The following is a 24,343-nucleotide window of genomic DNA, read 5'->3' on the forward strand; positions in this document are numbered from 1 at the left end:
ACAATTCTATGTACAACATGCATGTGTGGTCACTTAAAAATCAATCAAATAGGACTGAAGGCTTGGCTTATATAAAAAAAGCACAATTGTTGGTTTATTGTCCTACACGTCATTGTAGATGTTAAGGCCTTAAGGCGCTGACGCACCAACCCGATAATCGGCCGTCTGACAGTCTGGCGAGGTCAGTGACTCGAGTCTGTTCGGTGTGTTCAGAGCCGTCTTCCGTCGGGAGGGGCCTTCGGCGTTCATTTTGGCCGACCTGACTCGCTGGGTCAGAGGGCGGGCAGTCGGACTCAATGACCAATCTGATTGGTGGAGTGCTAAACCGGAAATGGCGAGCGGGATGAGTGATGAACGCCTCTCAAAATCTGACGAAAATCTTTCAAACTGACCTTTGTCGATCTGAAATGAAGACAGATTCAGCAACTGCACGGCCTATTTCTCACTTAAAATGTTTTCAGAAACACGTTTCGGTCAACTATTTTCGTAAAATACGAGATCGGATTTCGAACAAGCCGCCATTATCTGTCAGCTGGAGAAGCCAGACCAACGTTCCGCGTTGGTCATTTCCAGTTTAAATTTTTTTGTATTACGTCTCGCGCACGCGCAGAACGTATATTCTCAAGTCGGCGTTGCGTCGGTGTGTTCCGAAGCACTTTTTGGACCTCGGGGAGCCGACTGATCAGTCAGACTGCCTTTTCTGCCGACAGTCAGCCGTCGGGTTGGTGTGTCGGGGCCTTTAGTTGTTACAGGACACTTTGCATTAAATAACATTTCACAAGTTGAAAAGACATAACTATTTGGCCTCTGAGGTGTGGACGGATCTTGATTAACGATAACAGATCCAAACTTACACACCAATGACACCGTTTCACTTCCATTGCGTTTGGAATTACACAGATTTTGCAATCATGCCGCCACGGCTCGACGCCACCGCGTCACAAACTTTCTGTCAAAGTTGGCTAGTGTCAAGCACTGGGAGGATGTTGCAGTTACAGTACTGAATGAAGCTGAGTTGGATTGCTGTTTTCAGCGTCACCCAATCATTTAAGCTTATAATATTTCCTTTTCCAATCATCGCTGTTGGTAACATTCAGGAAATCTGAATCAAAGGATTAGCACTAAAAAACCAAGTGTATTTATGTATTGTATAATTGTTTAGCAGAGAGAGAGACCCCTCAGTGCGGTTTTGCTCACTTGATAGTAATTAAGTGTTCATTTAGAGTTGGCGCTAAAACCAGCACCAGAGGTCCTTCCGAACCCAATTCCCATCTCTTCTCTCGTAGTTGCTGTCCGACCCTGGTATGTGCAAACACGGGGCGGCAGGGTGAGTTCTTTTCCACAGGTAGCTGCCTGAAGTGAAGCCCAGCAGTGGAGCCCAGCAGTGGAGGTTCACTTGTCTCTGGTGAGCACCATCTCGGTAAGACTGATGAGGGCGTCTCTCTCTGCCGACGGCCTGAGCCTACTGATCTGCCTCACGGCCTCCTGACCGTAGCGCTTGGCCAAGTATTCGGTCTGTTGCACGCCATCGCTCTAAAACGGAACAAGAAGAAGGGGTTGTCACATTGTTTTAGTCTTCACCATTGACTGTATGTTCTGTAACAACCTTTTCAACAGTCTGATTGCATTTTGTGAATCTCAGCAGCTTGAGTGGAGAACACTGAGTTGTACTGGTAATCATGCCAGTATGCATATCAGTCCTGGCATCAACGAGCCCTCAGAAAGAGCACTGTACAAATTAAAACCCCCTTCCTACATCACTAACTGAAAGTACACGTAGCTTAGGTTTCAATATCTTTAGTTAAAAAGGTGCTCTAAGCGATGTTGGGTAACGGCACTTCTTGTTGACGTTCAAAGTACTGTCAAACAAAACTGAGACTAGCTCGCCCCTGCCTCCTCCTCCTCATCCCGTCCCCTCCCCCTCATGCTTCCGCGCACTAACCCCCAAATCCTTCTTGTCGGTTATTGGCTGGAACACGGTTATGTTTGGTGGTGCAGTTTTTTTTTTTTTTGCCGTTTGTGAAGCCTGGGCTGTCAACAGAGACCGCGTTTTTTTAAAGTGTGTTCAGGGGACAGGCAGCGGATAGTGAGGAGATGTTTGCTGTATGTGACAAAAAAAATGTTGTAGCCTAAAAAACGCGCGACATCGCTAAGAGCACCTTTAAGGTCTTGCTCACACACTTAATATATCACAAACCTTAATATTGTTTCGATATTTGTTTCCTGTATAAGACATTTTTATTGTACATCAGAGTAGTACAATAAAAATTTCTTATACAGGAAACAAATATTTAGTCTAGTTAAGGTAGAAATGTGTATCTGTAAGCATTTCAAAGTCTTACATTTCATGGATTTCTCCTGCTAATTTTAAGTTGTTTTCAGTTTATTCTTGGTTTTACCTGAAAGACGAACTGCCAGGCTCGTTCTATGTCTCCTTTTAAGCTGAAACGCCTCATGATCATTGAATGGAGCTCAGGAAACTAAGGAGACAGAAACAAATTAAGACTGACGGTAGACAGCGATGGTGTGTGTGTGTGTGTGTGTGTGTGTGTGTGTGTGTGTGTGTGTGTGTGTGTGTGTGTGTGTGTGTGTGTTCGAGTAACTTGATATACAGTAGATGTACAGTTTTTATAACCAACTATAAAAATCCTGATCCTGAATCTCACTTGTTGACAAGCAAACAGGACCGGTCCAGTGGCCAAGCCCAGTTTGAGATCTGCAGCCGAGGGCTTCCCCAGGTGATTGGTTCCTGAGGTGAAGTCCAAGACATCATCCACCAGCTACAAGACAAAAGTTTAATTTCACACACCATTATGTGCAATGGTACCTAGGTACTGCCACTTGATTAAGAGGGCTTAAAAAGATTTAAGCAGAAACTACAGAATGTACCTGAAATGCAATGCCAACATTCCTACCATACTGGTAGGCTATTTCATGAACTTCAGGATCAGAATTTACCAGAACGGATACCTTGAATGAAAGAGAAAAGACAGTCAACAGAGACAAACATGAAGTGTAGAAACAAAGGGTTTTCTTCAACTCTGATATTTGTGTGGAAACAGAGTGTACATACTGCTTTACAACTGTTTGCAATAAGACTCGCTGTCTTCTTAAAAGTTTTCTCAAGGTAGTGTTTGAATCTCTCGTTCTCGTTCTCTTTCGAGCCCAGCTGCATAAATTCACCTGGAAGCACAGACATAAGATTAGGGAGTTTGTTAATAGATGTACTAGCAGATGTGGGGTTCTGGCACTTTGAACAACTTTTGTTACAAGTAGCAGCTTCCAGTATGCTTTACAAACAACGACACGGAAGCTAAGCATTGTGCGGCTGTGGACTGGGGCAGCAGCTAAACATATTTTAGACACCTAAAAAAAACAAATCCATATCTGTCTAAGTGTTAGCTACATTTTGAATATTTTCACCGCTGTACAAGCCATCAGACAGTCCTTTATGACAAAGAACTGAAGCAGTTGTATAACATCTGTGCTCTCTTCTAAGCCACCAGACTCCTTTGACAAAAAGGTCATTTTTACCTCGCAGAACACAGGAGTTGCTGGTCTACCGCTGCCTCGATCGGATAGTTAGGTTTGTATTGTTGCGTGACTATGGTGTTTTAAAATAGTTAGGAACTAGCAAACCATCTAACCGATTGGGGCAGCGGTATACCAGCATATCGCGTGTTCTGCGAGGTAAAATAACTTTTTGTAAAAGGAGTCTGGTGGCTTTAAAGAAAGGCATAACAGCTTTAGGTCCATGTTGGAAAGGGCTGTCTGACGGCAAGGTAAAGCGGGGAAAGTATTCTTAATACAGTGTACACCTAAACCTTAGGTGGCTAAATATGTTTAGCTGCTGCCCCGTCCACAGCAGTACATTGCTTTAGCTTGTGTTCCATTACTCCTGCCTGCTTCTCCATGCTGGGAGCGTGCCGACCACCAGCTACTTTGGAGAAGTATCTCATTCAACCCCACTTCAAAAAAAATCGGAACTACCGGTAACCCCTTAAGCAGCTTTTGCTACTAGTTACAGCTTCCGATGTGCTTACAAATGCTTCGTACAGGTTTAGCTCCAACTTTTATTAAGATCATTGCTGAGTGACATGGCAAAATGGCATGAACAACTTGATTTGCTGTACCTCGTACCAGATCCTCAATCACCTGGGCGAACACTTTTACCACGGTGTTGTTACCAATACGAGCCATGGCCATGGAGGCAACTGAGAGGATGAAATCTCCAGCCAAGATGGCCTGCAAGGGAGAAAACAAATGATATTCATATCCTTTAAAAAAATATAATGACAATAGTAGAAAGTAGTAAATATGAAGTGCGAAGAAAAGGTTTTTGAGCCCTTACTTTTTTTTCACCCCACACTTCATTGATGGTGCTCTTTCCTCTTCGTTTATCTGATCCGTCTATAACGTCGTCATGCACCAGGCTGGCAGTGTGGATCATTTCGGTGATCATAGCTACGTGCCTCTGCCCTGGGATCAAATCTCTACAGAGGACAAGGACAGAGAACAGATAACGGAAAGTGACATGAAATAAAATGCTGGATTATGCTTCATATATTAAAGAGTTATTACAGGGTGTGGTGCACCTCCCCTCTACAATGTATCATAGGTCATGTTGGGTTAGCAGTAGCAGTAAATGGTAAAAAAAATAAATGTAGTTGAAATATCTAAGTCTGGGGTGATCCAATTTTACCCGGCTCTGTTGCTGTGGATGTTGAGTGCCCGGGCCATCAAGACAACTATCAACGGTCGGATGGCCTTGCCCTTTCCATCAAAGTAGTAGTCACATAGAGACTTCAGCTCTTCTTTGGATACAAATAGCTCCTGTGAGGCAGAGTAACACAAATCCATGTCTTTTATTTCCATCACAAACAACTACAGTCCAAGATAAACAGCTGCCAAACACAACATGACTGTAAAATGTCTTCGGTTCATTTCTAACCAATACCTTTTTGATATGACAACACTTAAGAGATGACTCTTAAACCACCCCCCACCCACTACACTTTGCATTAACCTACATCCTGGACTAATACACCTGCCCATTGCACATACGGTATATGTTTTGCATGTTCTGCACTTAATCCATTCAGCCTCTTTTTTCTTATGTTAAACAGCTATTTTGTATATGTGTTTCTGTATTAGTTTATTTCATATTAATGTTCAATGTGTTTGTTAGTTTATGTATGCACCAACCACCAAAGCAAATTCCTTGTAAGTACTTACTTGGCTATAAACCTTTTTCTGATTCTGATCGGGTGGCTCACTTGTTGTCTGTTATTGAACGGTCAATGCAGCTGCGAGGTCAAATCCAAGCCTCAAATCCTCCTGTCTCTATATACTAACTACCCTAATGTTTGCTGAAAATTCCCATTATTTTACATGTAGAGACATATAGCAAGTACACTCTCTGTATTGAAAATGTACCTTTCTGATGTCATCATATAAATTAGTTAAATCTTTCTGGGCTAATGTGAAGGGGTCCTTCAGCTTCGCATCACTGTGTACAGTCTTTCTGCAACAGCGAGGCTGTAGTGTGGGATTCAGCAACCGTGACTTGTGTCTGGAGAGAAAGACAAACAATACACAGTAACAGTGAAATACAGAACAGCACAAAGTAATCACAAGGTGGAATATTTGATTGAAAATGGCCTATATCTTGATCCCTGTGGTACAACATACGGTTTATGTCGATTCTATTTACAAAGTCTAATTTTATTCACAATGTGTACAGGATACAACACCATTACAATAGTAATAAGGAATAATATTGGCTTATATGTATCAGTAATTTATTTGGATAGCCATTAGCCGTTACCGGGGCAACCACTACTCTTCCTGGACTTCACAGCAAAAAACCTGCAAAAAACCCAATTTCATGAGATAATGTAAATCTTGCGTTGCTTGATGTTTAACCAAAATTGCTAAATTATAGCATGCTAAAACTGTCTGGTGGTGTAAGGTGACCATTATTATAATGTGCAAAAATGCAATAAATAGTTTGTACAGTGCAAAGCCTTTGGTTAAGAAAACTCACCTGGTGAGAGATGTGGTAAAGTTAGTTTTGGCGTGTATCTGTGTTGGTAGTGCTGATGGTGGCCCCTGTAATAACAAAAGGACATAATACCAAAGGATTTTAGACCTTATGTTTGTTATATTAGGCTACTTTTAGGCCAACAGAGTCTGCATTTCTCCCCAAGAATTGTATTCCTGTCAGCTTGGAGAAGTCTTTAAACAAACTCATTTTGGTTAATTTAATCACAAAAAGAAGTTTAAAAAAAGAAGGGGAGGGGGGGGGGTAGTAGCTTTGACTCTTTTTAGCATTTAGTAACGGTTTTATTATGGTAATTACAATCACCTCTATTAGCAAAGTATGTGAGTAGGCCTACACATACAAGAACTCTGGTTTTTGAAATTCTCAATGTACCTACACACAGTTCCAATTGTTCTAACTAACATGAAGATAGAAATAGACAAAAGAAAAAACAAGCACCAACGAGCTGAACAATGAGCTAAACATAAACACAGACCTAATGTACAAACAAGTAATTAAAAATAGGTGTGTATATAAAAGGCAAAGATGACCAACAATACAATGTCAAGTCAATAAACAAAATGGGAGTAACGCACGTTTGTCGATTACAAATGAATGAATGAAAGAAAGATCAAATCGAAATGAACAGGAACTTGACAAAACATGTGTTAGACTCAAGGTAGACCGCTAGCCAAGTAAAGGGAAGTGCTCGCAGTAATGAATCTGTAATATCAGGGGCAGGTCCTGACCTTTATTTGTGCTGAGTGATTTCTGAATGAGCCAACAACCCCTGCAACAAGTCGATGGGTCAACAGTCATCTAAGATATACTAACAAAACACGAGACACTCTCGCGAAAGACAAAAGGCATTACATTACCAGGAAAAGATACAAATAGTGTAGGAATACCCCCGTCAGCTAAAAAGTACTACCATTCAGCGGGGATGGCTGACAGCTTGCCAGTGACCTTCCCGGGTTTGACAGCACACGTTTATTTTACTCCCTAGGATGGCGAAGGCATGTCCCGCCCTACTCTGGCTCTGATTGGCTTACCCTGACATTATTACCCTTAGCCTAACCAATCCCACTCCTCTTGCCTAAACCTGACCAACCCAACCAACGAAGACAACGAGTAATAGCCAATCAGAGAGAGATTAGGGTGTGCCATCCTAGGAAAAATAGTGTAGTCCGGCATGCATACCCAGCTAACAGTCAGCCACCAACTCACCTCATTCCCCGGCCCGGAGCTCCAGGATCTCTGCCCCAGACAGGACGCAGGGAACGCAGCTCTGCCGTTACAATGCCACAAGGTTTCAAACAAACTCGTGCTCGTACAGTTTGCGCTCCACCTTCTGCACTGCCTCAACCACGGGCACGCCATGTTCCCAAGCGGTGGGGCTTCGGCACAGGATATATATATATTTCAGCGGAACCGGAAGTCAGTTACCGTGTTACGTATGGTGTTGACGTTAACGTAGGGTATAAACAATGGCCATATATGGTGGAGAGAGTTGATATAAATATTAATGAATTCCTCGAAAATTACTTTATTGTCAGGGACACAGCGGTACATGTAAACACCGATTGTTGTCTGTTTAAACTGAAGATAGGAAGTTGTCTTACGTCTCCGGGGAAATGTGTCTTGTGTACAATTTGGGGGCTACTAGCTAGCTGGGTTGCTAACAGCTAACGTTAGATAGCTGTAACGTAGCTAGTAGTAGTAAATATTGCTGGTGTTTTCGAAACGTATTGATCTATTGTCTTGGATGTAATGCCGAATAAACCTAGCTTTTTATTTACACATTGCTGTTTAAAAAAAAAAAATTCTAGGTTGAGTTTTAGTCATTGTTTTTTAGTTACTGCTTTAAAACTGAAAAAACAAGTTTCCTGAATTTAAGATCACATTATCATAATTTAAGATAACATGCTTTTACTTTGCGTGGTAATGCCACCTTAAACTCCACTGCATGTCAGAGTGAAAAGGCTGTACTTTTGAGACCACTGCAGATCCAGTTAGGCTACTTGTTTCTATGCAGGTTCAAAATTTACACATACGATCAAAACAATATGATGCAGTTGTATAGATTAATTATTATTACTGCGATATTACTGTACTGGTAGTTTTAGTGAAGTACGGGATCCAGGTACTTCTTCCCCCAAATGTGTGCACCAGCTGGAAATAATACTACCCATTTTCAAATCTACAACCACATCAGTGCTTACAGCCAGGTTGCTGTGTCTGTGACATGTGGAGCCCCCGCAAAGTGTTAGTTTTTGCTCTGGTAGCAGCATCCAGCTTCACATATGTACATGTTCTGGAGTTCTGCCAAAGTACTCACCATGACTGCAATAGTGATAGCCATGACAATAAGGGATCAAAGAGCAAGCTTTCCCAACACACTGTCAAATCCAGGTGGAACATGAGCATTTCAAACCTTATACAGGACCTGGACCAGTTCAGAGTGTCCTGCAAGAAGCTAATAGGTAAAATGCGATTTGTGTGTCTTTGAGGTCAGTAAAAAGAGTAATAACAATAATAATGTTGCAATTTAATCCTTTCGGTCCTCTGCAGAAGCATTCCCGATCGATGAGGTTGATGGCAACTTTGCTCGCTCTGTAAAGCACTGCATATTCTCCAAATCCAATCCAACCCCACTGAAAGACCCGTTAAGACTAGCAGCAACTTCTAAGGTGATGTTACAATATCAGCGGCAGCACCTCAGAACAGTCTTCACAGTAAAATGTGAAGTATTCAACTATATCTGAATTTGTCTCAACAGGACGTCATTGAAGGGATTTTAGACTTGGATGTGGCTGTAACCCAGTCAGATGATTTCCTGCATTTTGCCAGTGGGGGAAGACTGCCATTAGGATCTGTACCCCTTGCCCACAGATATGGAGGTCATCAGGTAATGATTAATTTGCTAATGGCGTGCATTTATTGTATATAAAATTAAAAATACAAACACAAATTGCAACATATCAAGTTTCAAAAACAGATCCTCAACACATAATTAATTAACTGAGGGCAAAATTAAGCCTAATTTCCTTCGACTTTGCTAAATTATTAGCAAAGTCAAGGAAACAAGCTCTATTGTAGTCCAGCCTTTACTTCTGTGATAAACGTGCGTCACTTTGTAACACGTTATAATGCTCGCCTAGCTGCTAGTGTGGCACGCCCTCATACTCTGCAACTGACTAGATAGCAGTACATACTATGCATGTGCGACTCCCAACAAAGATGGAACAGAACTGCGATGCCTCACTCTGTAGCTAAACCAGAGAGCTCAACACACAGGGTGAAAAGAGGAGCTGCAGCAATGTGTAGTACAACAAAAATATGGTGTTTTTTGATAATTAAACCACGTAAACCTATTCTGGTACAACCTCTAAATACAATTGTGAACCTGAAAATGAGTATAATATGAGCACTTTAAGATAATAACACCCGTGGACTAGAACAGTTGGTGACATTAAAATTGACTGTAAATATCTCCATCAGTTTGGCTACTGGGCAGGTCAGCTGGGCGATGGTCGTGCACATTCCCTTGGTCAGTATACCAACAGGTGAGAATATTTTTGAATTAGGTTCCTAGTGTATTCAAAGTACTTTGTATTCAAGAGGCATTGCCAATTTAAGATTTAATTTATATTCCTTATAAAAAATGACCCACAGGAAAGGCGAAGTATGGGAACTGCAGCTTAAAGGCTCTGGGAAGACACCTTATTCAAGGTATGTTTTTCAGCATACCATTTTACTTCTGTGTTTTTCTTCCTTTTTTCCCCCCCTTGTTTCCCTTTGCCACATTTGGCAAAATTGCATGTCTGTGATACCAAATAGCAGCAAGAGGCAACTTTCTTTATCTGAAATTCCAATACGAATTTGAACATTTTAATGCAGGTCAGGAGATGGTCGAGCCGTGATCCGTTCTTCTGTAAGGGAGTTCCTGTGCAGTGAAGCCATGCATTTCCTTGGTGTTCCAACCAGTAGGGCTGCCAGGTGAGAGGGACAGGTGATGCATGAAAGACAACAAACGGGGTTAACATATCAAGGGATGTGTTTGTTTTTAATAGGCCTTAATATTGTACATTGGATTCATAGAATTTGTCCAGTTTCTTCGCAGTTAGCTGGACCCTATACAGTAGCTTACAGCATTTACTTAACCCAGGCACATCCCAAAATTTGATAAAAAAACAACAACAACATTTCAAAAGTGTTTAACAAGCCGCAAATAATTCTGAACCTGGAAATTTGTTACATTTGATTCTTCTACTTCCCATGATGACATGTTTAAGAACCCTGCAGAAGGCCAGTAACTGTGTAAACATGTACATCTCAACATTCATTTGGCATTCAGATTGATAAACCAAGATGAACTACCTTCATAAAAATGTAATTAAGACAGGGGCTTGTGTTTGACACCAATGAAAGGACAGAAATGTTTTGGAAAAAATTTGTATCTGTTACTGATCTAATAATGCTTTGCTTTGTTTAAGTCTGGTTGTAAGTGACGAGCCGGTGATAAGGGATCAGTTCTACAACGGCAATGTGAAGACAGAAAGAGGTGCAGTTTATTCATGCAAAAGTACTTCACAAATAGATATTTTTTTTACTAATTATCAATAACTTAATGTTTCATTACATTACATGTTTGTTTTTTTAGCTTCTTTATTCTTTTTACAGGAGCTGTCGTTCTCCGGTTAGCCAAGTCATGGTTTCGCATTGGCTCTTTAGAAATTTTGGCTCAAAGTGGAGAGATAGAGCTCCTGAGGTGAGTCTGGTGATCTTTCAGGCTTCCTTCTCATTCCATGGTCTCCTGTTGCATACCGTATACTGCAGCTTGTAACATAATGCTGTTGTTCTGTTGATCTTAGAAAGCTGTTGAACTTTGTGATTGATGAACATTTTTCTTCAATCAATTCAGATGACCCAGATAAATATTTGGTAAGTTAGGTTAAAAAACAAAACAAAGTAGTCATTATTATTTGGCTCACCCGATACAATTTACACGATCTTACCTTAGTATAGAAAATAACAAAATGAAGGTATCCCTCTTCCATTCATTATTGGAATTTAACTGTTAACACATAATCTGAGTGAAATAGTAAATCCAGGAAAACTGCAAGTGTGATAAGTAAAGAGTGAAGAGGCTTTTTACCTTTCAGAAACAGTATGCTACTGTGTCTCTGCCTGCTGTGTATTATTTGTTTCACGCTTAGTATTGTGTTTTATATTTTCTAGGTGTTCTATTCCACAGTTGTAAATGAAACGGCACATCTAATCGCCCAGTGGATGTCGGTTGGGTTTGCACACGGTGAGAAGATGCTCCGGCTGCACATTTTATCATACACTTTATACCACCATCTACTGATATAGATTGTGTTTCATCACAACAGGTGTGTGCAACACGGACAACTTCAGCCTCCTGTCTATCACCATCGATTACGGACCATTTGGCTTCATGGAGTCGTATAATCCCAGTGTGTACGATTACACAATGTCTGTGTTTACAATGTCTGTGTTTAATTGAAATAACAAAATGTCCAGTTCTTGTCAATATCAAACTAAACTTTGATGTTGCAGATTTTGTCCCTAACACATCTGACGATGAGGGCAGATACAGCATCGGAGCTCAAGCCAACGTCGGACTGGTCAATCTTGAGAAGCTGTTGGCGGCTCTCGGCCCTGTGCTTTCTAAAAAACAGCATGAGGAGTAAGAACTCCATGACAACAGTTTATATTAAGGCACTGTTAAGACAATTATTCATTTGACAGGACAGCTAGGTGAGAAAGGGGAGAGAGAGAGAGAGAGAGAGGGAGGGGGGAAGACATGCAGGAAATCGTCACAGGTCGGATTCAAACCCTGGACCTCTGCGTCAAGGCATAAACCTCTCAGTATATCTCTCAGAGCGCCTGCTCTACCCACTGAGCCAACCCGGCCACCTTAAGTAACATTTTCAATGCAGGACTTTTACTTGTAACAGAGTATTTTCACAGTGCAGTATTAATACTTTTACTTAAGTAAAGGATCTGAATTCTTCTTCCACCACTGGTCAGCAACCTTGTCAAACTATAGTACAAATACATCATATTCTTCTCTTTCTACTCTTTACCTTGATTTTGGTTACCTTTGGATTTACTTGGCTTCTTATCTTTTTTTCCCAGGGCTAAAATTATTTTGAAAGGATATGTTGATATTTACCAGATGAGGTGAGCTCTATGTGATATTATGATTTGTCCTTTCTTCATGTTGTTGTTAATGCTATATCCAAGCAGTGAGACTAAAACTATATTATTTTCAAGCCTTATTCATGCATGTATTTCAGGATTCATCAGTTATTTAAAGCTAAACTGGGGCTTCTAGGTGAAGACGAGGAGGATGGTTACCTCATTGCCTTCCTGCTTAAGGCAAGTCATTGACAATAAGTTGCATGGTTACTGTAATAGACATTTTTACATAGTTCATCTCAGTCTACTAAATTAATTTAATATCACTGGCCCTTTATTGGCTAGGTACTAGGGCTGCACAATTAATATATATTGTATCGAAATCACAACATGGACTAGTGCAATATCCAAATCTAAGGGGGGCGCAATATTTGTTAATGGCAAAATGTGTTGAACCATTCTGAATGAAGTATTGTGGTGCTGCAGAGACGTCCCGGCCTACAAATCGTATCCTACAGACTAAAGAAAACATCTTTATTTGGTACAGATCCTCGCAAAAATCACACTATAATCATTTTAATTTCTTTCAGTGTTAATAATTCTCAATGAAAATGAGAATAATTATACAAAACGGATTATTCCCTCCAATATCGTGAATCATATCGCTATTGCAATATCAGTCAAAAATAATCGCAATTAGATATTTTCCTCATATCGTGCAGCCCTGCTAGGTACACATTGGATTTTATCTTTTACTCCCTATCTAATTTGGGTTTGCCTCTCCAGATGATGGAGGACACAAAGTCAGACTTCACCATGGTCTTCAGGCAGCTCAGTGAAGTTCCAGTCCAGCAGCTTCACAACAGGAACTTCACACAGGTAGAACAGAAGCAGCATGGTGTAGGGGACATCTTTAAAGGTCCCATGGCATGAAAATGTCACTTTATGAGGTTTTTTAACATTAATATGAGTTCCCCCAGTCTGCCTATGGTCCCCCAGTGGCTAGAAATGGTGATAGGTGTAAACCGAGCCCTGGGTATCCTGCTCTGCCTTTGAGAAAATGAAAGCTCAGATGGGCCGATCTGGAATCTTCTCCTTATGAGGTCATAAGGAGCAAGATTACCTCCCCTCTCTGCTTTGCCCGCGCAGAAATTTTGGCCCATCCATGAGAAAGAGACATCATGGCTTTCAAACGAGCAAAGTCAAGGCCACACCCCCACCCTCCACCTTGCCCACCCTCTCTCCTCCTCAATAGCTACAGACACAGAAATGGCACATACTAAGGAAAGCTCATTGTGGGACTGGCTCTAGTGGCTGTAATTCTGCACCAAGGCTGAATTTCGGGAAAGAGACTTCAGATACAGTATTAGGGGACCACTAAGGTCTATATAAAAGAGACTTCAGATACAGTATTAGGGGGCCACTAAGGTCTATATAAAAGAGACTTCAGATACAGTATTAGGGGACCACTAAGGCCTATATAAAAGAGACTTCAGATACAGTATTAGGGGACCACTAAGGCCTATATAAAAGAGACTTCAGATACAGTATTAGGGGACCACTAAGGTCTATATAAAAGAGACTTCAGATACAGTATTAGGGGACCACTAAGGTCTATATAAAAGAGACTTCAGATACAGTATTAGGGGACCACTAAGGCCTATATAAAAGAGACTTCAGATACAGTATTAGGGGACCACTAAGGTCTATATAAAAGAGACTTCAGATACAGTATTAGGGGACCACTAAGGTCTATATAAAAGAGACTTCAGATACAGTATTAGGGGACCACTAAGGCCTATATAAAAGAGACTTCAGATACAGTATTAGGGGACCACTAAGGTCTATATAAAAGAGACTTCAGATACAGTATTAGGGGGCCACTAAGGCCTATATAAAGAGACTTCTGAGGGAAAGTACAGTTAGGGACCACTAAGGCTATATAAAAGAGACTTCAGATACAGTATTAGGGGACCACTAATAAAGACCGTACAAATATAAGAGTTCAGATACAGTATTAGGGGCACAAGCTATATAAAGAGAGACAGCCTATATAAAGACTTCAGATACAGTATTAGGGGACCACTAAGGTCTATATAAAAGAGACTTCAGATACAGTATTAGGGGACCACTAAGGCCTATATAAAAAAGACTTCAGATACAGTATTAGGGGACCACTAAGGTCTATATAAAAGAGACTTCAGATACAGTATTAGGGGACCACTAAGGTCTATATAAAAGAGACTTCTGATACAGTATTAGGGGACCACTAAGGTCTATATAAAAGAGACTTCAGATACAGTATTAGGGGACCACTAAGGCCTATATAAAAGAGACTTCAGATACAGTATTAGGGGACCACTAAGGTCTATATAAAAGAGACTTCAGATACAGTATTAGGGGACCACTAAGGTCTATATAAAAGAGACTTCAGATACAGTATTAGGGGACCACTAAGGTCTATATAAAAGAGACTTCTGATACAGTATTAGGGGACCACTAAGGTGTATATAAAAGAGACTTCAGATACAGTATTAGGGGACCACTAAGGTCTATATAAAAGAGACTTCAGATACAGTATTAGGGGACCACTAAGGCCTATATAAAAGAGACTTCAGATACAGTATTAGGGGATCACTAAGGTCTATATAAAAGAGACTTCAGATACAGTATTAGGGGACCACTAAGGTCTATATAAAAGAGACTTCAGATACAGTATTAGGGGACCACTAAGGTCTATATAAAAGAGACTTCAGATACAGTATTAGGGGACCACTAAGGTCTATATAAAAGAGACTTCAGATACAGTATTAGGGGACCACTAAGGTCTATATAAAAGCATCCAAAAAGCAGCATGTCATAGGACCTTTAATATCTGCACAGAGCACTCACTGCTGGGGTGTATTTGCACTGCATGTCCAAGATGTCATCTGGCAATGTGACATTGTGTGTCTTCTAATTAGGTCTTTAGATAAGATAAGATAAGAAATCCATACACCATCATCATTGCCATATTAAAAAAAAAAATATATATATATATACCTTTTAACCTTTTAAGTTGGGAAAACATGATTACATAAACAGATCTCTGTCTTGTGTACAACATCTAACATGGACTAGCTCCTCCTGTATTGAGCCAGTTTGTGGGCACAGCACCAACTGCTTACAGATCCACACGGAGGCGACTGCATTGTCCCGTTAAGAAGAGGTGCATTTAGTCAAACTGCTTTTTCAGTTAGGGCTTCTCATGGGTGGAACTCTATCCTAAGTCACATTAGAACATTTAATTTAAACCTAACTTAAAGAAGTGGCTAACAAGTAGTCAGCACTGTCAACATTAGTTTAGGCACTAAAAATTGCTCTCCTGCTCTGTCTGTCTGTTTGTGCTCTGCCTGTGTGTCTGTTTCACTATTGTATAGTTAGGGAAATAGTATGTTGCTTGTTATCGTTCCAGCAATGATGTTTTTTTGCATGTCCACCAAAATGTATGTCTCTGCTATTCTGCCTTGTTTGTTATCTGGTCTGGCATTTCAGCTGTGTATTTGTGTTGATGTCACCCAACTGTTCTTGTTTTTATGTTGTTGTCTTTGAGCATTAGTATGATTATCTTTTATTGTATAGGGCCAAATCTGAAAGTATTATTGATAGCTTACTCGTTTTATCTGATTTTAGGGTGACCTCTTACCACCAGTCCAGGGACAGCGTATGTAAAATAGCCTCCAGGCTAATTCTGACACATTTTAATTTGATGTATTATTAGTGTGCATTGTTCCTGATAAATAAACCTGAAATAAATAATAAAATAAATAGAGCAGTAAATGTAAAAGTAAAATATAGGATGACTCAATGGGGATACATATGACTAAAGGTACACGTATATGACAGTGTTGCAGATTATTATCTCAATCTATTTGAATAGAGAATTTGTGTTAGAAGTATGCAGGTAATCCACATACAAAAAGCTGCTGCTACAACAGCAAAAGTTATGCAGAACCGGTGTATCTATTCATATGTTAAATTTATATTTTAAGACACCTTTTATTTTATTTTTTTATTAGATGTGGGCTTTTGAGGACTTGTCGTCCCACAAGCTCTTCTCTGATTGGCTCAGCAAGTACTTGCTCCGGCTCAGTAGGTAAGCAAAAAGATGTAAAGAAATGTGATGAAACCCAAGTTTCTCTGAAATGTTGTCGTTCTTTTTTTCATTTTGAAAACACTTGCTATTATATACTCTCATTTCTATTTAGCATCATAACTTAGTTTTTTTTTTTTTTGGATTATATCCAAATGGATTTAAAGATTTGTTTCCTCTGTTCAGACAACAAAATAATAGTGATTTGGATCGTCAACACAGGATGAAAAGTAAGCCACTAAAGCTAGTGTTGATTTATACATTTGAAGTTTGATAGTCAGTAAGAAGGAATTCAATTATACAGATTTCTGTAATGTGATGATGTGATTGCCAAAAATATCTTACAGATGTAAATCCGAGATATGTGCTGAGGAACTGGATGGCAGAGTCTGCTATAAGTAAAGCTGAGATGAATGATTTTTCTGAGGTGGGTGTATGAGATTGAGGCAGGCAGTTTAAAGTACCATACCACTAACTGATCACATGTACCTGTAAAGTTAAATCTGACTTTTGTTTGTACTTACTATACTATGACATTTTTTATTACATACGGTACTATGACTTTTGTGAAATACTATACTATGACTTTTTATGATTTTTTTCGACATACTATATTATGAGCTTTTATGATTTTTTTTTACATGCTATACTATGACTTTTTTCAACATACAAGTTTTTTTGACATACTATACTATGACATTTTTATGATTTTTTTCGACATACTATAACATGACCTTTTATGATTTTTTTTAAACACTATTCTGTGACTTTTTCGGCATACTATATACTAGACTTTTATGACATTTTTTTCAAAATACTATACTATTGACTTTTTTTCGACATACTATACTAAGTCTTTTTTTCTACATACTATATAATTACTTATTATTACTTTTTCGACATACTATACTAAGTCTTTTTTTCTACATACTATATAATTACTTATTATTACTTTTTCGACATACTATATAATATGATCTTTTATGACTTTTTTTACATACTATACTATAACTGTTTGTAACTTTTTGATATTTTATACTATGACTTTTTATCGACATACTATACTATGACTTTTTTCGATATACTATACTTTGACTTTTTTTCCCGACATACTATACTATGATTTTTTATTGACATACTATACTATGATTGTTTATTGACTTACTATACTATGACTTTTTATTACTTTTCTCAACATACAATACTTTGACTTTTTTGACTTACTTTACTGTGACTTTTTTTCGACATACTTTGCTATGACTTTTTTTGACATAATACAGTATATTATGACTTTTCTAGACTATACTAGGACTTTTTATTCTGTGACTTTTTTCGACATACTATATTAGGACTTTTTTTGACATACTATTGTATGATTTTTTTTGACAAACTATTCTGTGACTTTTTTTGACATGCTATAATATGACTTTCTTTGACATACTACAGTATATTATGACTTTTCTAGACATACTATACTTTTACGTTTTTGACATACTATACTATGACTTTCTTCGACATACTACAGTATATTATGACTTTTCTAGACATACTATACTATGACTTTTTATGACTTTTTTCGACATACTTTACCATGACTTTTTAGGACTTTTTTCGACATACAGTGCCTTGCGAAAGTATTCGGCCCCCTTGAACTTTTCGACCTTTTGCCACATTTCAGGCCTCAAACATAAAGATATAAAACTGTAATTTTTTGTGAAGAATCAACAACAAGTGGGACACAATCATGAAGTGGAACGAAATTTATTGGATATTTCAAACCTTTTAAACAAATAAAAAACTGAAATATTGCGGTGCAAAATTATTCAGCCCCTTAAGTTAATACTTTGTAGCGCCCCCTTTTGCGCGCGATTACAGCTGTAAGTCGCTTGGGGTATGTCTCTATCAGTTTTGCACATCGAGAGACTGACATTTTTGCCCATTCCTCCTTGCAAAACAGCTCGAGCTCAGTGAGGTTGGATGGAGAGCGTTTGTGAACAGCAGTTTTCAGTTCTTTCCACAGATTCTCGATTGGATTCAGGTCTGGACTTTGACTTGGCCATTCTAACACCTGGATAGGTTTATTTGTGAACCATTCCATTGTAGATTTTGCTTTATGTTTTGGATCATTGTCTTGTTGGAAGACAAATCCCGTCCCAGTCTCAGGTCTTTTGCAGACTCCATCAGGTTTTCTTCCAGAATGGTCCTGTATTTGGCTCCATCCATCTTCCCATCAATTTTAACCATCTTCCCTGTCCCTGCTGAAGAAAAGCAGGCCCAAACCATGATGCTGCCACCACCATGTTTGACAGTGGGGATGGTGTGTTCAGGGTGATGAGCTGTGTTGCTTTTTACGCCAAACATAACGTTTTGCATTGTTGCCAAAAAGTTTGATTTTGGTTTCATCTGACCACAGCACCTTCTTCCACATGTTTGGTGTGTCTCCCAGGTGGCTTTTGGCAAACTTTAAACGACACTTTTTATGGATATCTTTAAGAAATGGCTTTCTTCTTGCCACTTTTCCATAAAGGCCAGATTTGTGCAGTATACGACTGATTGTTGTCCTATGGACAGAGTCTCCCACCTCAGCTGTAGATCTCTGCAGTTCATCCAGAGTGATCATGGGCCTCTTGGCGGCATCTCTGATCAGTCTTCTCATTGTATGAGCTGAAAGTTTAGAGGGACGGCCGGGTCTTCGTAGATTTGTAGTGGTCTGATACTCCTTCCATTTCAATATTATCGCTTGCACAGTGCTCCTTGGGATGTTTAAAGCTTGGGAAATCTTTTTGTATCCACATCCGGCTTTAAACTTCTCCACAACAGTATCTCGGACCTGCCTGGTGTGTTCCTTGTTCTTCATGATGCTCTCCGCGCTTTACACGGACCTCTGAGACTATCACAGAGCAGGTGCATTTATACGGAGACTTGATTACACACAGCTGGATTATATTTATCATCATTAGTCATTTAGGTCAACATTGGATCATTCAGAGATCCTCACTGAACTTCTGGAGAGAGTTTGCTGCACTGAAAGTAAAGGGGCTGAATAATTTTGCACGCCCACTTTTTCAGTTTTTTATTTGTTAAAAAAGTTTGAAATAGCCAATGAATTTCGTTCCACTTCATAATTGGGACCCACTTGTTGTTGATTCTTCACAAAAACTTACAGTTTTATATCTTTATGTTTGAGGCCTGAAATGTGGCAAAAGGTCGAAACGTTCAAGGGGGCCGAATACTTTCGCAAGGCACTGTACATTATGACTTTTTTTTCGATATACTATACTATGACTTTTTATTCATGACTTTTTTCGACATACTGTACTTTAGACTTTTCATTACTTTTTGACATACTCTACAATTACTTTTTCCGACATACTATACCATGACTTTTTATTGACATACTATACTATGACTTTTTATTACTTTTCTCGACATACAATACTTTGACTTTTTCGACTTACTTTACTGTGACTTTTTTCGACATACTTTGCTATGACTTTTTTTGACATAATACAGTATATTATGACTTTTTATGACTTTTCTAGACTATACTGGACTTTTTATTCTGTGACTTTTTTCAATTATTACTTTTTTCAATATTAGGACTTTTTTCGACATACTATTGTATGATTTTTTTTGACAAACTATTCTGTGACTTTTTTCGACATACTATACTATGACTTTCTTTGACATACTACAGTATATTATGACTTTTCTAGACATACTATACTTTTACGTTTTTGACATACTATACTATGACTTTCTTCGACATACTACAGTATATTATGACTTTTCTAGACATACTATACTATGACTTTTTATGACTTTTTTTGACATACTTCACTATGACTTTTTTTCGACATACATTACTTTTTTTCAACATACTATACTAGTTTTTTTATTCATGACTTTTTTCAACATGCTGTACTTTAGACTTTTCATGACTTTTCGACATACTCTACAATTACTTTTTTCGACATACTATACCATGACTTTTTATCACTTTCCCGACATACTTTAGTGTGACCTTTTTCGACATACTATACTATGACTTTTTTTGACATACTTTGCTATGACTTTTTTTGACATACTATACTATGACTTTTTTCAACATACTAGAGTATATTATGACTTTTTATTACTTTTGTAGACATACTATACTTTGACTTTTTAGGACTTTTTTCGACATACTGTACATTATGACTTTTTTTTCGATATATTATACTATGACTTTTTATTCATGACTTTTTTCGACATACTGTACTTTAGACTTTTCGACATATTCTACAATTACTTAACATACTATACTATGACCTTTTTTGACATACTATACTACGACTTTTTTTCCCCAACATACTATACTATGACTTTTTTCGACATACTAGACTATGTCTTTTTATTACTTTTCTCAACATACAATACTTTGACTTTTTTGACTTACTTTACTGTGACTTTTTTTCGACATACTTTGCTATGACTTTTTTTGACATATTACATAATTATGACTTTTTATCACTTTCCCGACATACTTTAGTGTGACCTTTTTCGACATACTATACTATGACTTTTTTTCCGACATACTATACTATGATTTTTTATTGACATACTATACTATGACTTTTAATTACTTTTTTTGACAAAGTATAGTTTGACTTTTTTAACAAACTATACAATGACTTTTTATGACTTTTCTAGACATACTATACTTTAACTTTTTTCGACATACTATAACTTTTTGACATACTATGTTTTTTGACATACTATACTATGACTTTTTATTCATGACTTTTTTTCAGCGTACTATACTGTGAATTTTTAAACATACTATACTATGACCTTTTTTGACATACTATACTACGACTTTTTTTCCCCAACATACTATACTATGATTTTTTATTGACTTACTATACTATGTCTTTTTATTACTTTTCTCAACATACAATACTTTGACTTTTTTGACTTACTTTACTGTGACTTTTTTTCGACATACTTTGCTATGACTTTTTTTGACATATTACATAATTATGACTTTTTATCACTTTCCCGACATACTTTAGTGTGACCTTTTTCGACATACTATACTATGACTTTTTTTCCGACATACTATACTATGATTTTTTATTGACATACTATACTATGACTTTTTATTACTTTTCTCGACATACAATACTTTGACTTTTTCAACTTACTATACTATGACTTTTTTGACATACTACAGTATATTATGACTTTTAATGACTTTTTTTCTACATACTTTACTATGACTTTTTTTGACATACTAAACTATGACTTTTTTTCAACATACTATACTATGACTTTTTAGTGACTTTTTCGACATACGTCACTATGACTTTTTAGGACTTTTTTTCGACGGACGTACATTATGACTTTTTTTGATATCCTATACTATGACTTTTTATTAATGACTTCATTACTTTTTTCGACATACTTTACAATGACTTTTTTCGAAATACTATACTTAAACTTTTTTCAACATACTACACTGACTTTTTCATGACTTTTTTTCAACATACTATACTATGACTTTTAATTACTTTTTTTGACAAAGTATAGTTTGACTTTTTTAACAAACTATACAATGACTTTTTATGACTTTTCTAGACATACTATACTTTAACTTTTTTCGACATACTATAACTTTTTGACATACTATGTTTTTTGACATACTATACTATGACTTTTTATTCATGACTTTTTTTCAGCGTACTATACTGTGAATTTTTAAACATACTATACTATGACCTTTTTTGACATACTATACTACGACTTTTTTTCCCCAACATACTATACTATGACTTTTTTCGACATACTAGACTATGACCTTTGACTTTTTTTGCCATACTATACTATTACTTTTTTATAATATACTATGCTGACTGTTTAACATAGAATAGTATGACTTCATTACTCATATTAAATATTATAAAAGTATTACATTTTACCTCAGGATTCCAGGATATGCCCTGTATTTATTTGTTATATTATCCAAAAATCAAAGCAATGCTCTACTACTTTTCTGTTACAAGTTGTTTGATTTTAACCTTGTGTCTTTTATTCTTCCGTCACTAGGTGGAGCTGCTGTACCATATACTGTCATTTCCCTTTGTTACACAAGAGACTGCAGAGGAAGCGGGCTATGCAGCAAGACCTCCCCTATGGGCTAAGAGGTTAAAGGTCAGCTGTTCTTCTTGAGAGATTCTTGGATAGAACAAGAACGCTGAAGTAAAGAAAAATCATAGCATACCTGAGCTTTCATGTTATAGTAAATTCTCATGCTGGTGGAAAATGTGGTCCAAAATGTCAAGGTCATTGCTGTTAAATGGTCTTTTCTGCTAAGATTACCCACCACGTATGGCTACAGTGACCAACAAAAAATACATAGTTCTCGGTGTACTGAAGAATTAAACTACGGTAATTGTATTTTGACTGATTGGAAGTTCCAAATAGCTTGTAATGCCATATTGACACCAAAATAAATGTGAAGATGTTACAGTGGAGGTTGTCCTGTTGCCTTTGACATACAGTATGACTTTTCACCCTGTTCACATAAAGTATGCACACACTAGAGCTACAGAATAAAAACAAGTTCCAGTGTTTTTTACATAATAGGTTGTACCTGATGACAGGAAGAAGACCCAGTAATTCAGTCCAATAAAAGAATGATGTTCATGCATTCTTATGCCAGGTTTTATTTAGATTTATAGACATTTGACAACTAATCGGGTACTCTGTATATCAGAAAGTGTTTTTATAGTATTTACAGCCCTCCATGCAAACGTGACAATATATACAATTCTATAAAAATGTCTTTGAATTATGAGAGCATTGTATTTTTGATGTCATACAAAACAAACTACACCTCATATTGTTACAACAGATAATGCATCATGGTTTTTTTATATTTAGAACACACAGAACATACAAATACAGTTGAACAAGAAAACAGGAAAACAAAAACAAGCAATTAAAGAAAAACAGAAATCACACCTTGCCTAGTCACACTCTTCTAATTCTTGTGATGCTGAGGTCATTAGGACTGATACTTTGTGCTGCTGCGTTTTTCCATAGGTCTATAGTCGATGATTTGGCTTTGTTAATCCTTGCAGTAAAGAGCTTATAACTATGTCTAGAAAATTGAGCCAAATTCGTTGAAAATGTTTTGGAATAGAGTCCTCAAGATCAGCAATGTACAACAAAATATCCTCTTCAAATAATGATATTGAGCAGCTACTGGATTTAATCTGGATTTTACAGATTTTATTTTGCTTTATGGCTTGGACTAACGGTTCGAGAAAGATTGCAAATGGCATGGTGGGGATAGTGGACATCCCTGTCGCGAGCCCCGCTTAATGGGAAACGGCTGAGAGTGCAATCCATTGGTTGAGACTATGGCCGTGGGATTCACATATAAAGTACGTACCACGTCAATGAATTTGGCCCCCAAACAAGCCTCTCCATTACTTGCCACAAGTAGTTCCACTCTAGGCGGTCGAAAGCCTTTTCCGCGTCCACTGATAAAACTGCTGCTGTTGTTGGAAGGTTTCTGGCTTCTTCTATTACATGAAATAGTCTACGTCTATTGTCTGCAGCATGACGCTTGGGTATAAAACCTGATTGATCGGGGTGGACTAACTTCTTGATAAAGCGCTCTAAGTGGAGAGCCAGGACTTTGGCATAAAGCTTAATATCAGTCCCGATGAGGCTGATGGGCCTGCAATTTGAGCAATCCGTAGGATCTTTACCCTTCTTTGGCATAACGGAAATCAGCGCAGTGTTGGTTTGTTGGTGGAAAGTACCCTTCTCTATGGCTGAAGTTAAAGCCTGTAAAATGGTAGGTCCTAATGTGTCAAAAATTCTGTAAAAGTTGTTCTGATGAATTCCATCCAAACTTGGCGTTTTCCCTTTTTTAACTGTTTTTAATGTTGATTTAAGTTCCTCTTAAGGTTATCGGTTGACCCAGTTCTTCTGCCTCTTCTGGGTCG

General features: G+C 38.0%; 2 protein-coding genes across 5 annotated transcripts; one reads left to right on the forward strand and one right to left on the reverse strand.

The window, feature by feature from the left end:
- Positions 1-473: 473 nt before the first annotated feature.
- On the reverse strand, positions 474-7,450 carry pdss1 (prenyl (decaprenyl) diphosphate synthase, subunit 1). Of its 2 annotated transcripts, XM_039790034.1 has the most exons (11): positions 7,271-7,450; positions 6,047-6,111; positions 5,437-5,572; positions 4,703-4,833; positions 4,352-4,493; positions 4,134-4,245; positions 3,074-3,183; positions 2,890-2,970; positions 2,667-2,780; positions 2,400-2,480; positions 474-1,533 (listed from the first exon to the last, which is right to left on the reverse strand). In XM_039790034.1, exons 1-11 carry the CDS (start codon positions 7,421-7,423, stop codon positions 1,393-1,395), a joined length of 1,266 nt encoding a protein of 421 aa, XP_039645968.1. In that variant the 5' UTR covers positions 7,424-7,450; the 3' UTR covers positions 474-1,392. The 2 variants fall into 2 exon arrangements, with proteins under 2 accessions (XP_039645968.1, XP_039645969.1); XM_039790035.1 differs by lacking the exon at positions 6,047-6,111 and having other exon boundaries at positions 7,271-7,399.
- On the forward strand, positions 7,441-22,856 carry LOC120552202 (protein adenylyltransferase SelO-like). Of its 3 annotated transcripts, XM_039790031.1 has the most exons (19): positions 7,441-8,526; positions 8,615-8,733; positions 8,823-8,951; positions 9,545-9,609; positions 9,719-9,775; positions 9,944-10,042; positions 10,540-10,607; positions 10,727-10,814; positions 10,918-10,987; positions 11,285-11,357; positions 11,440-11,523; positions 11,627-11,756; positions 12,209-12,253; positions 12,370-12,451; positions 12,998-13,090; positions 16,270-16,346; positions 16,530-16,573; positions 16,691-16,770; positions 22,431-22,856. In XM_039790031.1, exons 1-19 carry the CDS (start codon positions 8,289-8,291, stop codon positions 22,551-22,553), a joined length of 1,764 nt encoding a protein of 587 aa, XP_039645965.1. In that variant the 5' UTR covers positions 7,441-8,288; the 3' UTR covers positions 22,554-22,856. The 3 variants fall into 3 exon arrangements, with proteins under 3 accessions (XP_039645965.1, XP_039645966.1, XP_039645967.1); XM_039790032.1 differs by lacking the exon at positions 11,627-11,756 and having other exon boundaries at positions 11,440-11,527; XM_039790033.1 differs by lacking the exon at positions 22,431-22,856 and having other exon boundaries at positions 16,511-16,573; positions 16,691-16,771.
- Positions 22,857-24,343: the final 1,487 nt, after the last annotated feature.

The sequence above is a fragment of the Perca fluviatilis genome, chromosome 22, assembly GCF_010015445.1.
Source record: "Perca fluviatilis chromosome 22, GENO_Pfluv_1.0, whole genome shotgun sequence".
NCBI classification, from domain to species: Eukaryota; Metazoa; Chordata; class Actinopteri; order Perciformes; family Percidae; genus Perca; species Perca fluviatilis.